This window comes from Phacochoerus africanus, chromosome 16 (genome assembly GCF_016906955.1).
Source record: "Phacochoerus africanus isolate WHEZ1 chromosome 16, ROS_Pafr_v1, whole genome shotgun sequence".
NCBI classification, from domain to species: Eukaryota; Metazoa; Chordata; class Mammalia; order Artiodactyla; family Suidae; genus Phacochoerus; species Phacochoerus africanus.
The window spans coordinates 18,621,280-18,637,275 of NC_062559.1; the positions used below are offsets into that span (position 1 = coordinate 18,621,280).

At 43.9% G+C, this 15,996-nt stretch overlaps 1 protein-coding gene across 2 annotated transcripts in view; it reads right to left on the minus strand.

Annotated features, from left to right (window-relative positions):
• Positions 1–4,018: 4,018 nt before the first annotated feature.
• Positions 4,019–15,996, minus strand: part of KLHDC10 (kelch domain containing 10) — a 55,732-nt gene continuing 43,754 nt past the window's right edge. For both annotated transcript variants that reach the window (XM_047763142.1, XM_047763143.1), the window contains 5 exons: positions 15,167–15,251; positions 13,332–13,398; positions 12,736–12,783; positions 9,685–9,824; positions 4,019–9,051 (listed from right to left, as the gene is read on the minus strand). In XM_047763142.1, coding sequence (XP_047619098.1) covers positions 8,842–9,051; positions 9,685–9,824; positions 12,736–12,783; positions 13,332–13,398; positions 15,167–15,251 — 550 coding nt within the window. In that variant the 3' untranslated portion in view covers positions 4,019–8,841. The remainder of the gene's footprint in view (positions 9,052–9,684; positions 9,825–12,735; positions 12,784–13,331; positions 13,399–15,166; positions 15,252–15,996) is intronic.

Consider the following 15,996-nt stretch of genomic DNA (forward strand, 5'->3'; position numbering starts at 1 on the left):
GCCTTCCAGGCAGAGGGGGTACCAGCCAGTGCCAAGGCCCTGACATGGGAGTGTGTCCTCCTGGTCCAGGAACTGGGAGGAGGTCCTGCGGCCGGGGAGGGTGGCAGGTGTTCAGGTCAGAGACATTTGAACTCCATGGGCCATGGAAAGGGCTGAGTCCACTTGACACTTCTGGGTGTTTTGCCAGGAAAGAGAGTGTCTCTGTGCCTTGTCCCTGTGCTCCCCTGGCATTCCTCCCACCCCAGCTCTGTCCTTGAAGGCACCATACCCCAGGCAGACCACAGCCTGGGGCCCAGGCTAAGAGAGGGGTGTGGACTGGAGAGCGTGTGGGTGAGCATTCCTCAGGCTCCGCAGCCCCCTGCCGGGGTTCTCCAGGCGGCCTGGGGAAACCACAGTGAGGGGCCACTCCTTTCAGCTTCCCCTGGAGCGTCCCTGAGGCTGCCTCACCCCTGAGCAGGCTCCTTATCGTACAAGGTCCCTCTGTCTGGGATGTGCTCCCATCCCTCTCACACAGAAGGGCCCCTCCCAGGAGCTGCTGGGCCCATTCTGGTGGCGGGATGGGTTTCTGATGAATCTAACAGGAGGCTTTGAAACCAAAGGCGGTTAATGATGCCCTCACAGTTGCTCCCGAGCGAAGACAGCTGTGCGAGGGAGGCCTCCGGTCAGCAGCTGGAGAGGGGCTGCGTGAAAAAGAGAGTCCTTGTCCCCTGGGGGAGTGAGGGGCACCCCCTCTGTGACCCTGCACTCATAATCCTGCCCAGAAGTCAATCTGCTGTTTGTTACATTCACCCCTTTAGCGAAAGGATGACTCTTCCATAGTCATGATGCCACACTGAGGTGTCAGCCTTCCAGGGGTCTAAAGGAGGGACAGGAAGCACCCAGAAGGCCTCTGAGGGGAGCACAGAAGGGACAGAGATGTCCCCTAGGTCAACCGCAGTAGCTTGTTTCAGATAAACGCTGTCTTTGGGCCTGGGGCTCTGTATCTAATCTGCCCCTCAGCTGAGCGGCCCCACGGAAGGGTTTTCTGGAAAGGGACAGCCAGGTGTGAGTCTGGGAAAGCCCTGAGAGCTCTGGCATCTCTGTTATCTGCCCCCTGGGTGTGAGGATTGAATGACAGGTCAATCGTTGTCACAGTAGCATTTGGTGTGTCCCCAGCCCTTTGGCTCATCTGCCAGCTGCAACACGCCACCGCGGGTGCCTGACTCCCTGACTTCCCCCTCCCCTCCTCCAGCCCCACATCCAGTTCCAGAACAACCCCCCACCGTCTGCGTGGTGAAGCAGCCTTTCTCCCTGTGGCTTTTCTAGCGAGCCTTTTCTTCCCCCTGAAGGCACACTCTCACCCGAGAGCCCATCGACTGCCCTCTGGGTTGTCATGGCAACAGAGCTTTCTTCCGCCCTCCCTCCGCTCTGTTTACCTTGGTCAGGGACTGCGGCAAAAACCAGCCTGTCGCTGAAGTAGAGGGAGGGCGGAGGGATGGGGAGAGGGAGGAGGGAAAGCCAGCCGCTCTAAACCAGATCATTCTGGTTCAGAGTGGGCCCCCGCGCCCCCCTCCAATCCTGAGAGCGGCTGCGCTGGGCCTGTGGGCTGCACAGGGAGGCTCAGGGCCCCCCGGCGGCGGCGGCGGCGGCGGCGGCGCCGTTAGTGGACAGGGTCGGGGGCTTCCCCCCGCTTTCCTGCCGGGGCTGGGTATTAGCAAGGCCTCTGTGGTGCTGGCCCAGATTGCTGGGCAGTTGTTCACTGCACAAGGGCGCCCTGCTGGAGGTGGGGAGGGATGAGAACTGAAATCCAGCTCTGCCCCAGTCCCTGCCCAAGGCATTCTCTTCCTGCTTGGACCACTCCCATGTCCTCCTAACCAAGTCCTTCTTCCTCTTACACCCTCCCTGCAGCAGCCAGAAGCATCCTTTGGTGTTCCCTCTGGCTTAAAGCTTCCCATTGCTCTGAAAGTAAAAGCCAAACCATTTGCCCAGCTCTTCATGATCTGCCTGACCTGTCCCTCTGTCTTTCCCTCCCACACCTCTGCCTCCAGGTTCCCTTTGCTCCTTTCTTTCTTTCTTTCTTTTCCTTTTTAGGGCCACATCTGTGGCATATGGGAAGTTCCAGGCTAGGGGTTCAGTCAGAGTTGCAGCTGCTGGCCTACCCCACAGTGACGCTACAGCCTTAACCCACTGAGTGAGGTCAGGGATCAAACTTGCGTCCTCGTGGGTACTAGTCGGGTTTATTATCACTGGGCCACATGGGAATTCCAGGAATCGGTATTTTTAACAAGAATGCCTCATGCTTGGAAACCAGTGGGTCATAGGTGGCGCTGGCAGCTGGCCTGTTCTAGTCCATTCTCGCCCCTGTTCATTTACGATGCTCACCATTCTGTTCCAGGCCTTTGGTCATAATGACAGAATGTTAGATCTGAAAGGGACTTTGGAAATTATCTAGCCAAACACCTCATTTGACAGATGAGTAAACCAAGGCCTAAAGGAAAGCAAATTGCATTCAGAACTATTACGGACTGAGCCAAGAGCCAGGCCCAGCTCTCCCAACTCTCCAGGGCATCTCTTTCTAGTATTGCAGTCTAGGCAGCCACTGGCCACATGTGGCTATTTACATTTAAATAAATTCAAATTAATTCAAATTTAAAATTTGGTTTCTCAGTCACAATAACCACATTTGAAGTACTAAGCAGCCAGCGGCTAGAGGCTATGACATAGTGGACGATGCAAACCCAGAACACGTCCATCACTGTGGAAAATTCTATGTAGTCTAGGGCTGCTCTGGAACTTGGGCCTTTCATTTGAAGGTAGTATAGAAACTGGATGGTTTTATCCATGTCTTATCCTCTCAAACCATTACTGTGGAAGATTAACGGTAAGAGAATGTGGTTGTTCTAGTCAGTTATAGCAGCTTAGTAATAGCATGTTGACAAACTAGAATTTTATTCATCAGATTGGAAGAATGAACCCACCCAAACCAACTAAGCCACCGAAGCCCCTCCCACTAAGCTAAGATGGGCCTTATCTAAGAACCAAATCAGATACTAACACAAATTCATGTCAAAGCTCTGGCTGGTCTAAAAGGTATAGGGTCTGTTTCTTATTCCTGGTATGTCTGAGGGGCATATACAGGAGAGACAGGAGAAATAAGCCAAAGTAAATAAAGCTTCTTTGCATAATAAATGTAAAGTGTTAACTGTAGGCTAGGCTAGGAAAGCTTATAAAATTCATTAGGGGCAAACATTGTATCTTTTCCTCCTGGTGGATTTAAGCATAGTATCTAAGATTACTCTCCTGGGAAGGTATATTTTATCCAATGGTTTGTCAGTGGAAACACTGAAAAATAAAAGGCACATGTGCAATTCTGGATGGGAGACCTTAAAAGTGACCAAACTTGGAGTGTCCACACCTACTGGAGACTTAAGAGACATGAGGAAAACTACTCCCGGGAGAAGGGATCTCATCAGAGTGAAGCAACACAAGGCGGAGTTTTTGGAGAAGGAAGCATGTGGAAAACCAAGACCAGAACCAGGAACTGTGGTTTTATCCCTAAAGGACCCTGGGGAAGGGCTCATATCCTCTTGGGGGGCTTGTCCCTTGAATCATACAGATAGTCATGACTTTGTATGTAAAGGATCATAGTTTTCCTCTGAGTTCCCTGTAGCTCCTCCAGCCTTTCAGCAGGCTTGATACATCATACAAACTTGTCTAGTGGTGGTTTGGGGAATAGATGGGAGCGGGCAGTAAAAAGGAGTATGACTGGCCCCATAGCTACTTCCTCGCTATGTCCTGGAGGGAGCAGCGTTGTGTTGAGGGGGCTACTGTGTGTCCAGGAGTTCCAGGCAGAGCAGGGAGTAGGTGCCCACAGGCGGGGGGTGTAGAAGGTAGATGATACACAGACGTTACAAAGAAAATCGGACCCTGGTGGGGCAATAAAGTGGGTGATGGAGGTGGCTGGGACTGATGCTTAGGTCACAGAGGTAAGCTCACATACACAGTTACCATCAGACAATCAAGGTGGCCTTGAATCAAATAGATTTGGATAAGATTTATTGATCAGATTGTTTTAGAAAACCAACAGCAAAACACTGACAAGGTACATAAATACAGATTGGACATTTAGGGTAAATTCACTATATTTCCTACCTGTTTGTAGGAAACCAGGTAAGGTGGAAAAGCTGTCCTTATCATATGGCATGCACACCAGACTGCAAAAGGACTTCCACACTATTTAACAGGACTGTGGCAAATAGCTTTAAAGTAAGGCAAGCATCATGTGTGGCCTAAGCATTACCCTGTACCAAGAGCCAAGCCCAGGCTTGCCCTCAGAGACTATATGAGTGAGGTTTCCCTTTCTTGCCTAGGTTCTTCCAGTAAAATCCTCATTGGCAGGTGCCTTTACAGGGAGATGCCTGGCGCTGTTCCTGCTCAGACTCTGTGTACAAGGAAGTGGCTTTAGAGAAAGTCATTGTGTTTCTGATGCCTCCTTTGTATTCTAAATGTGCAACTAGTAAAACAGCAATTACTACAGCTTGGTGAAACTGCCTCTGACTCACCCTGTACAGTGACTAAGCGGGGCCTTTAAAAAACTTCTGGAAAGGGAAAACAAAACTTTGAAAATTATATTTATAAGATGGTACCACTTTGATGCACAACTCAAAACTTCTTAACACCAGATGAAGGAAGAGGTCGCTTTCCACTCAATCTAACGACCTTAGAAGGGAAACTGCTGGGCATGACCTTGTGGCGGCACACACACAGGTTACAGAGCCCTCCCAAGCACACCTCAGGCCCTCCCAACACTTGTAGAGGCCCAAGGTATTTGGGGAACTGAAGCAATTTAAGCGAATGGTGACCAGTCTTGGAAGCTTATGATCATAGGACCATAAACCCTCATCCATCCCGGAGCTCAATGCTAGAACAATGAAGAATAAGGAAAATGGCTTTTTGTGCTACATCAGAGTGCTGGCAGGTAGACCAGTCACCTGTGCCACTTTATGCACATCTATAAGACCACATAAAAACAAACTGGTTTTACAGGATGAAGACCGACGAAGTCTTAGAGGGTAACTCAACCTTTCCTATACGCCAAGCTACATGGCTAGAAAAGGTATCGCCTAAGGAAAACTAAGGCTCCTTTAAGAATAGTGGAAAAGCAAGTATCTGCCAAGAGCCACAGAAATGTGTTCAAATGATGGGGTTTCCTCTGCATCTTACACAGCTTTTTCTTCCAATATGTGCTAAGAGTTCTTTGGTGGTGACAGGAGAAAACAGCCTAGAACTCAGGGCAGGAGACTGTGCCAAAGCAGAAGAGTGACATCTAAACTCAGCATGAACAGCTGTCATCACGTTGACCAACTACAGCTAACAGGGCTACTTTTGTTTGCTGGTTTCTAGCCCCTCTGTGATTCTTGCTTTTCGATTTCTAACTACACATTAGCCCCACTCCACTGAGAAGGTGCTTGTAGGAAAGGGCTAGGGAGAGGAGGAACTATAAATCAATCAACCGTTTGATAGAAAAGTTGAAACGCTGATTACCTATGGATTTCAATTACTTGTGCTTTTCTCTGGCTACTCTGGGTAACCAAAGGTCATTGTTAATATACCTTTTGCTTAGAAATGTAAATGTTCATTATAATATTTTACATCTAACTATGTAATGGACATGAATAGTTTAGAGCAAATTTTTACATCATGTCACCAGGGCCCTGAAAAAAAAGATTCTGCCAGCGGAAAGAGTTTCAGTTTGGCCCCTGAAGAACAGTTAAAGTTTTAGTCTACTCTATATTGGTTTATAGATTTTTCCAGAATACGGAAAATACATTAAGTGAAGAAAGCATCATTCACTTCACTTAATAAAGTATTATGTTCACAGATAAATTAGTATATACATGGGAGAACTTAGAGTTTTAAATATTAGGTTTTAATTCTCCTCTTAGGAAACTCCTTACAGGTAGACCTCCTTGTTCCTAGGCAAAGAAATGTAAGAAGATATGCAACCATGAGACAGTACAAAGATGACTGGGGAAAAGTTTCAATTCTAACAAAACCAAGAAACAACAAGTCTCTAAGAACTGGAATAAGGAAATGCTGGACTTGAAAATCCAGCCAAGAGTTGGCCTAAACCAGCCGATTGCATCTCAAGTTTTGGTATAATCTGACTCTAAAGTAATGAGCTGGCTTCCCCAAGACAGATACAAGAAAGTAGTCTACCTGCTTTATAGTCACACCCTATATATAATCTGTATATATCCATACGTGTTTCTATATATTGCACTTAAACTTACAGGACTGCAGTAAGATGGCTGGGAACACCTCAAAGAGGCAGAGAAGCAGCAGGCATAAACTCTCCTAAATCAAGTAACAGTATCAGGAATTCAGAGCGCTGGTTATGGATTACTAAAATGCCTGGTGACCCTCTATATAAAAGTCCACTCATCTACAGAAGTCATCATACACACAGTCTCATTTGGCATCCAGAACATGTGCTTATGTGCGGTTCTATAGTACTCAGAGCTGATCATACCTCCTCGTTTCCACTAGTGATATATTAAAAGAAGACACTTTAGACCAAGGATATGTACTTTTATGAAAACATCACACATGAGGTCTTAGATGTCAGGCCTCAAAGAAGACCACCTTCAGAATGCTTTAAAAGGATGCTAGCAAGTATGAATTGAACCAGCCTCTCTTTCAGCTCTCTGGTGTTGCAGAACTAGAGACCTGCTCATATCCCAAGGACTCTGGAAGGATAAGCGCAGAGGCTGAGCATTCAGTCTTTGGTCCCTCTATAAATCTGTGACAAAGATCCTTTTGCCACCCTGGGTGACTTGTTTCATTACGGATAGTTTCTTCCCCCTAATACCCAGAGACTGGACTGGAGTCAGGCAGCAAAGCTTTGTTTTGAACTAATGGAGCTGCTCAGACTGCTCTGGAGAGAGCTCCTGGTTGGAAAAAGCCTAGCAGTGCGTGGTAAGAGGTTAAAGGCCCGATTGGTCATGGCAAGATGGGGGTGGGGGCTCTGGAGGAGCTGTTCTTTTTCCTACCTCTTCCCCCTACCCCCTCACTCCCCCAAAAGGACCCAGATTCACAGATGAATGGTTATTACAAGACCCTGCAGAACAGAGGCACCATGAACCTAATCCCACATGGATGGGTGGTTACAATAAGGCCTGGAACTTAGGAGTCCAAGTCTAGAGACCACAGTTTTCTCTCCCCCAGAACTGATGCTAAGTTTTTAGCCATAACTCAAAGGCGATTTTAAACCCACACATGAGCCTAAGAGATTCCCTTCTGGGATGAAGGAAAAAGGAGAACAAATTTAAAAGCTAAGCAAATGAGGCACTTAAAGGAAAAACATGTCCCTAGTCTCCCGTCCCAGTCTCCTGTTGTAATGTAAGCAACGGGCTGACCAGCACTGTGCCCTCTTGCACGCCTCTAGCACCTTTCATACACCTAAGGACTGCCAAATGCTCCCATCTCAGTGACCTGCTCAACTACTATAGCAGCCTGAAGGCAATGCAAGCGAAAATTTGGGTCATTTATTTTTTAGAACAACACAAAACAAGCCAGAACTAAAATTTCACACCATCAAAGTGAATGATCCTCGTTTCATTCCTTCCTCATGCTGGTTTTTTAAAATGATACTTAGTTCTTTAGGAAGAATAACGTGTGGCTTTTCCCCCCAAGACCTTTTAAACAATTACTAGGCAATTACTCACAGCACCATGCACATTAAAGCAGACAGAAGACAGGCAAAAAGCTAAGAGAAAAATCAAGGCCCAACTGGCTTTCCGGCGATCAAAATTCTCATTGCCTGAGATATGGCAGGTGCACGGCCCAGGATTAGAAAAGAAACAGTTCTGAAAGGAAATGGCCAATATAAAAGTCAAAGCTCACAGCTCAGAGCAGAAGCCCTCCCTGCCCTACTCTTCTCTGGCCTCTCATGAGCCTATTTTATGTCCCAGGGCATTTATGCCACACAGGGCCTGCAATTCTCCATGATGAAGTCAGAGACACTTGAAACCATTAATAAGCATAGGAGAATCTCAAAGCTGCCCAGAACAAAGAACTCTGACCACCATGAATTTCTTGATTTGAAATGTGCTTGGTGCCAAAATTTCTAAGAGCAACAACAAACAGCACAACTATGACACATAATAAAGTCTTTTGATAAGTCAACTCTAACCACTGCTGGCACCATAAGGATGAGAAAAGAAATCACTAGTCAAGAGCTGCTTAGCTGTTTAACTTTCCTCCAAAATCAAAGGATAGATATGGGCATCCAGGGAGCAAAATACCAACCACCGCTGCCATTAGATCCAGCTACTCAAATCAGATGTATCTCTGAAAACAGGAAGTTAAGCATCTAGCTTTACCTAAAATCTGCAAGATTCTCAAGGTCAGCCTTCTTGTTCTATCCCCTAACGTCTTATTGTTGTTGCTGGATTTAATTTTTTTAATTTTTGTTTTTATTGATGATGTTGCTTTAATTTATAGAGTAATGGCTGACATGGTCATATGTTTAGAGTTCCTTTAAAATTTTCTTCATCCTATCTTGATTCATAAGATAATTAAGATACTTTCAGACTTTCCTTCAACTCCATCAAGGAAGAGAGAATATGTGTGTGTTGGGGCAGGAGGGACAGAAGCAAAAAAGAAAAAAAAAAAAAAGCACAAGGGAAAGTGAGATTCCATAAACTTAAAACAATTTACAGAAAGGCATCTGATGTATTTTCTGAATAAGGCCTTGATCAGGGTAACCAATCCTCTCTGTAGCACATTCTACACTGCCCATAAATAAAGGAGTCTCTTTTAAATTAACATTTCCAGTATCAATGAACAGTCCAGAAATCCTCATTTCAAGCGCTCGATGAGTCCCTGCGTGAGTCCGAGGTGCAGAAGCTGTGTTCGGGAGAGGTTGGCTAGGTTGGGGAAGGCCGCGAGCAGCTTCTCCCACGCCAGTTCCAGCAGGCTAGGTACCACCAGCCAGATCTTAAATAATGACCCAGTCCGTTTATTTTCATGGATGTTCACCACTCCTCCATGAATGTACATGCAACCAGCCTATGAACAAATGGCAGTCAAAACAGGATAAATTCAAATGGGAGAGAAACACATACTTAAGTTGAAAATTCAGCAAAAAAAAATTCACAGTGGGAGGAATTGAAATGAGGTGAAACAAAACATTTCTCACTGATCCCAACATAGCACAGAGATGGAGAAAGGTTTAAATAATGAATGAGTTACTAAGGAAGAAACTACAGATTGTTTTTACTTCAACAACTTCGACAAACATTAAACTAAGACTATATTAAGTATCCACTGTGACAAATACCAGGAATACAAGGATGAAAATAAAAGTCTCTGCATTTAAGTAACTAGTAGAATCTTTAATAACATGGCATCACGGGGGTAAAACCATTCTGCCCTCCCAGGAAACACCCTGATATCACTGTCTGGGCCTGAAAGTCACAAGGAGCATTTCTTTCACATTTACGCTACTCTTTTAAGCTTGTTTATGATGGTTTTCCTTGCCTTTTCTCAGAGGACATGCTAGCTTTGGGAGAAAGGTTTTAAAAACACGTTCTTGATCCAAGCTTTGCTAATATCAGAATCTTTTTTTCTTGCTAACATCCCTAAAATATTTCCTTATCATCTGCAACTACATAAAAAAGATATATGAAAATGAAAACTTACTGGTGTAACAGCTGCACAGTGAAAATAAACTGGTTCTGGCATGGTAGCCGGGAGCTTTACCCATTGAAAAGTCTGCAGGTTCAACTTCCAGATATCTCCCAGGATCACTTCTCCATTATAGCCCCCACAAATAAACACATCTATCAGGAAAAGGGAAAGCCAAGATCATACAAAGGGAAAGAGCCAGAGCGACAACAGGTCTTGCAACAGCACGGCTAGTTGACATGGGACCAATTCAGTGATTCTCCCAATACCAAAAAGGACTTCAGCTGATGGGCTGCTCAAGCTGCTGTCTTGTCCCTCACTGGAGATGGACACTATGTCGGGATCTTTGCTAGGACTAAGGATGTAAGCTTCTGAGGAGGCTTAATGTCAGGGTCTCAAATTCAAATACCTACAGTGCCATGCATAGAAAGTGAATGTGCAAGAAAGCTTAGGGAAAATAAACAGGAGGTCCTGGGAACAAATAAGAGTGCATATGCTCTAATGGGGAAGATGGTGCTGCAGCTCCAGCTGATCGATACCAAGTAGGACTTAAGGTCAGCAACTGCCAGCAATTGCCAGATTTTCCAATTAAAAAAAAAAAATTTTTTTTTTTCTCTTTTTGGCCGCATCTGCGGGACATGGAAGTTCCTGGGCCAGGGACTGAACTTGTACCACAGTTTTGACCTGCACCACAGTTGTGGCAATGCCAGATCCTTAACTCACTGAACAACAAGAGAACTTCCTAGATCTTCCAGTTTTTTAAGAGAGAAGCTGGTAACCCAGATTTTTTGAAAAGTGAAAATTTTGATTTTTAAGTATTGGCCACTATTTCAAAAAACTATAATATAGGAGTTCATTAGTGGTGCAGCAGGTTAAGGATCTGGTGTTGTCACTGCTGTGGCTTGAGTCCCAGCTGCGGCATGAATTCAATGCCTGGCCCCAGAACTTCTGCATGCCAAAAAAAAAAAAAAAAAAACCCAAAACAAAACTATAATATATACATGAGCTAAACAAAACACATCTGCAGACCACCCATTTGCAAACTCCTCTTTTGAATAACATCCCAAAAAGGACACTTATCTACCCATAGAGACAAATGTCCTCTACACAGGCAATTAACCTAAGAGGAAACAGTCACTGCAATGCTCAATTTGAGGGCACACAAGAGGTTCTTCCAAGCTTTCTTCAGCCCAAAGAGAACAGTAGGACACTCCATTTGATCCATTCCAATTATTATTATTATTTTGTCTTTTTAGGGCCGCACCTGCGGCATATGGAGGTTCTCAGGCTAATTGGAGCTATTGCTGCCAGCCTACAATGAAGTCACAGCAACGCCAGATCCGAGCCATGTCTGCAACCTACACCACAGCTCATGGCAACGCCGGATCCTTAACCCACTGAGCGAGGCCAGGGATTGAACCCGCAACTTCATGGCTCCTAGTCAGATTTGTTTCGGCTGTGCCGCAATGGGAACTCCCATATCAATTATTTGTCAGGAACAAAACCTTTCCCAAATCAAAGATGTTTTATTACTGTTATTTTGTTTATTTTTGTTTTTATAAAATCAGTTAGTTATAACTAACTAGACAACATATAACAAAGGCTATGTGAACCTTCAAACTGAATGCCTAGAATTATGGCTGAATTCTGTTTGTGCGTGCCTGAACTCAAAGAATCAAATGAATACATGTCTTAATTCAAGTCTAGATCAAGTTTAAGCCAATACTTAAGCTATAAAATACACTGGAAACTTTTTTGGCTAGGATTCAAGAAAAGCATGGATCCATTGTTAGAGGGGAAAGCTAAATAATGCTACGATCTATAAATCTTGTCCAAAGAGTAGAAACATAATAAAAAGCATCTCTGTACTAGAGATGGCAGCATAATCCTAGTAAAATCTAAACGAAGCTTCTGAAAGGACATAGGCTATCCAACTCATTTACACACCTTCCTCTGCGCCATCACCCAATTTAAGGTGGTATATCCACTAAAAAATAAGCTATAAATTAAAAGACAAGAAGGTTGTCCAAAGAGGTGTCATTTATCATACTTAGATAAAGTAGCTGCAGCTACTTTCTGAAGCCAAACAATGCCTGTGTTGTAAGACAGCCAAAGAATGAGCTAAGAGTTCTAGTTGGCATCAGACAGAGAACAGGATAAACTTTATGAAATAACACCCTGAAGGAGTGATTACAATTTTAATACAAAACCTCCTGAGGTCTCTATTGGATTTCAAGACTATTAGGACAGAGTTCCTATCGTGGCTCAAAAGGAACAAATCTGACTAGTATCTAGAAGGATGAGGGTTTGATCCCTGGCATCGCTCAGTGGGTTAAGGATCCAGTGTTGCCATGAGCTGTGGTGTAGGTCATGAATGAAGCTTGGATCTGGTGTTGCTGTGGCTATGGTGTAGACTGACAGCTACTAGCTACGATTGGACCCCTAGACTGAGAACTTCCATGTGCCATGGGTGCAGCCCTAAAAAGACGAAAAAAAAAAAAAAAGATTTTATTATGGCTATCTGTTGAGGTGGGGAGCTGCAAGATGAGGTGGTATAATAAAAACCTATTTATTGGGAGTTCACATCGTGGCTCAGTGGTTAATAAACCCAACTAGTATCCATGAGGACTCAGATTCAATCCCTGGCCTCGCTTAGTGGGTTAAGGATCCAGCATTGCCATGAGCTGTGGTGTAGATCGAAGACGCAGCTTGGATCCTGCATTGCTGTGGCTGTGGTGTAGGCTGGCAGCTATAGCTCTGACTCGATCCCTAGCCTGGGAACTTCCATATGCCCCAGGTGCAGCCCTAAAAAAGACCAAAAAACCCTATTTATCACTTATTTTTGAGTTTTCTGATAACCGAGGGAACCCAAACATCACAGTGGTTTACTTCATGAAAATTGCTGAAAGAGGCATAACTTTATAGATTTCCCTTTAAGTATAAACTACAAGAAAAAGACCCTCCCCCCATAGTTATGTCTCTTTTAAGGAGCTGTCATGAAGAAATAAAATATTCTCATATGTACAATTACAAAAATGGAACCAGCATGTTATTTGAAATCCTTACCATTTTTTATTTGAACACAACTGTGACATCTTCGGGCTGCAGGAAAACCTGCCAAACACATAAACACAGAAATTCCATTTTTCACAGAAAGCCTGGGAATAATGATGATATGACACAGCAGAAGATATACTATGAGTAACTTAATCCCCTTGTGGCATTAAGCAAACATTGACTAGTCCTTCCAATACTTCCTCATTTCACACTAAGACAAAGCCATTACAAGTTTCATCATGATACAGTGTTAAGGTATCAGGAAAACAAAGTGAGGTAAAGGGAGGCAGGGGTTACTCAGTGGCTTTCCCAAGCCCTTTTACCCACCAAGAAATGGGTAGATCTTGATTCAAGTGCCTACTTGTTATTCTACCCAGATTTCCCCTCTTCCACAGAATTCAGCAATCTTCTATTAAAAGTCTCCACTCAATTGCTAAGCATAGACTTTTGGGATAATTGGGCTAAGGAATACAAGTCATTCCTAATACCAGTTCAAAAGATATTTTTCTTGTCATATAATACAATAAAATTACTTTTTCCCTTTCAGAACAAGTAAAACCAAAATACATTTATTAAAGATAAATGAATCAACATTTTAAATTTACCTATTTTGTCATGGGGTTTTGTTGCAATTTCCTCCCATGCATTCGTTTCAAGGTTGTATGCATGAATCTTGGAGAAGAAAAAAAAGAAGATACACAAATAATTTTAGCAAGCCTGAAAACTAGATTTTTCAGAATAGCATATACAAAAATATTCTTGGTTGAAAGCCTGCTTTTCCTTTGCTTTTCTCTGATCTTTCCTAATTCTAATAAAAGCAAAATAGTAAATGAAGCAATTGAAAATTAAGCAAATACTTTATTTCATTTTTTTCTTTTGGCCACCCCCACAGCATGTGGAAGTTCCTGGGCCAGGGACCGAATCCGAGCGGCAGCTGCAACCTATGCCACAGCTGCAGCAATGCAAGATCCTTAACCCACTGCACCACAGTAGGAATTCCCATGTATCATTTTTATAATAGAAAAAGCAAGTGTTTGGAGCTCCTGTCGTGGCGCAGTGGTTAACGAATCTGACTAGGAACCACGGGATTGCGGGTTCAATCCCTGGCCTTGCTCAGTGGGTTGGGGATCCAGCGTTACTGTGAGCTGTGGTGTAGGTCAAAGACACGGCTCGGATCCTGCATTGCTGTGGGTTTGGTGTAGGCCGGTGGCTGCGGCTCCAATTCGACCCCTAGCCTGGGAACCTCCGTATGCTAAGGGAGTAGCCCTAGAAAAGGCAAAAAGACAAAAAAAAAAAAAAAAGAAAGAGCAAGTGTTGGTAAGAAAACATGGGAAAACAGTTTTGACAAAACTTGACATAGATCATTAAGGTTCCAAAGCATACCAGCAGCTCTGAGCCCTATAGATTTCCCGAGACATGTGGATTTAGAAATGCCACAGAGATAGACGGATAAAAGCCCTTCAGAGCTCAGCTTTCTTTCTTTTCTTTTCTTTTCTTTTTTTTTTGTCTTTTTGCCTTTTCTAGGGCCGCTCCCGCGGCATATGGAGGTTCCCAGGCTAGGGGTCAAATTGGAGTCGTAGCCGCCGGCCTACGCCAGAGCCACAGCAACGTGGGATCCGAGCCATGTCTGCAACCTACACCACAGCTCATGGCAACGCGGGATCCTTAACCCACAGAGCAAGGCAAGGGACCAAACCCACAACCCCACTGTTCCTAGTCAGATTCGTTAACCACTGGGCCATGATGGGAACTCCCAGAGGTCAGCTTTCTGAAGTTAGTGATATGTAGTCCCAATCATGCCTGTTCTTTAGGACACACAGCACTGAGAATAAGGGGGATGTGACATTCTCAGAATTCTGGTTCTAATTTGAAGTAGCTGCTCCACTGAAACTACTATATCTTCCTTTAACTGACTTTTCTCATCTAGCATAAAGGGATAATTTTCATAAAGTATTTTCAGTGCATGATAATTTAAAGTTTTCAACAGGAAAACTTATCAGGGGAACAGAGTTCAACCTTATATTATAAAGAGCATCTAACACAAAATAGGTGTTGATGAAGAACCTGATTGAAAATTAAAACATCTAGGGAGTTCCTGTCGTGGCACAGCAGACACAAATCCGACTAGGAAGCATAAGGTTTCGGGATCAATCCCTGGCCTCACTCAGTAGGTTAAGGATCCGGCGTTGCCATGAGTGAGCTGTGGTGTAGGTCAAAGACAGGGCTCAGATCCCAAGTTGCTGTGGCTGTGGTGCAGGCTGGCAGCTACAGCTCCGAATGGACCCCTAGCCTGGGAACCTTCATATGCCAGAGGTGCGGCCCCAAAAGACAAAAAAAAAAGAAAAAAGAAAATTAAAATATCTACAATAACAGAATTATCTTCCTTAGCATAAAATATGCCTCTCTCTAGCCTTCTTCTTTTCTCTGTTTTTAAACATACCTTGTTTAAGGAATAAGCTGTCCAAGAAGTACCACCTCCCAAGATGTAAATCCTCTGTCCATCATGTGCAATTTCATGTCTGTATCTGAAATCATAAAATACATTAATAATTAAGGGGGAAATGATCTACTTAAGATTTAGCTGAAAGACTTTATTTTTGGTTTTTAGGGCTGCACCCTTGGCATATGGAGGTTCACAGGCTAGGGGTCAAATTGGAGCTACAGCTGCTGGCCTACACCACAGCCATAGCAACAGCAGATCCGAGCCAAGTCTGCAACCTATACCACAGCTCGTGGCAATGCCAGGTCCTTAACCCACTGAGCGAGGCCAGGGATCAAACCCAAAACCTCATGGTTCCTAGGTGGATTGGTTTCCACTGAGCCATGACGGGAACTCCTGAAAGATCTTTTATTGCACATTATTTATAATAATAAATTATTAGAAATAACCCAAGAGTTTAATAATAGTGAGTTGGTTAAATAAATTATACAATATATATAAAACAGATTAAATGCAACCAATAAGATGTAGGCACAGAGGATGTTTAATATACTGAGAACTTCTTTTTGTGTCATTAACTAAAAAAAAAAAAACGGTTCTATAAGAGCAGACAGATTATAATCAACCCTGGTTATTCTTGAGTTTAGATTTTGCTTTTTTTCCCTTCGTTTTGCTTATTGTATTTTCTAGATTTTTAATCATTTTTTTTCTGATAACTCTGTATAAGAGGGGAAATTATTATGGAGTTTTACAAAGTGATCTGCCTACATTTAATTAGAAATCTTAGACTATGGGCTTTCAAAGTACGACACTTATTTAACAGATATAAA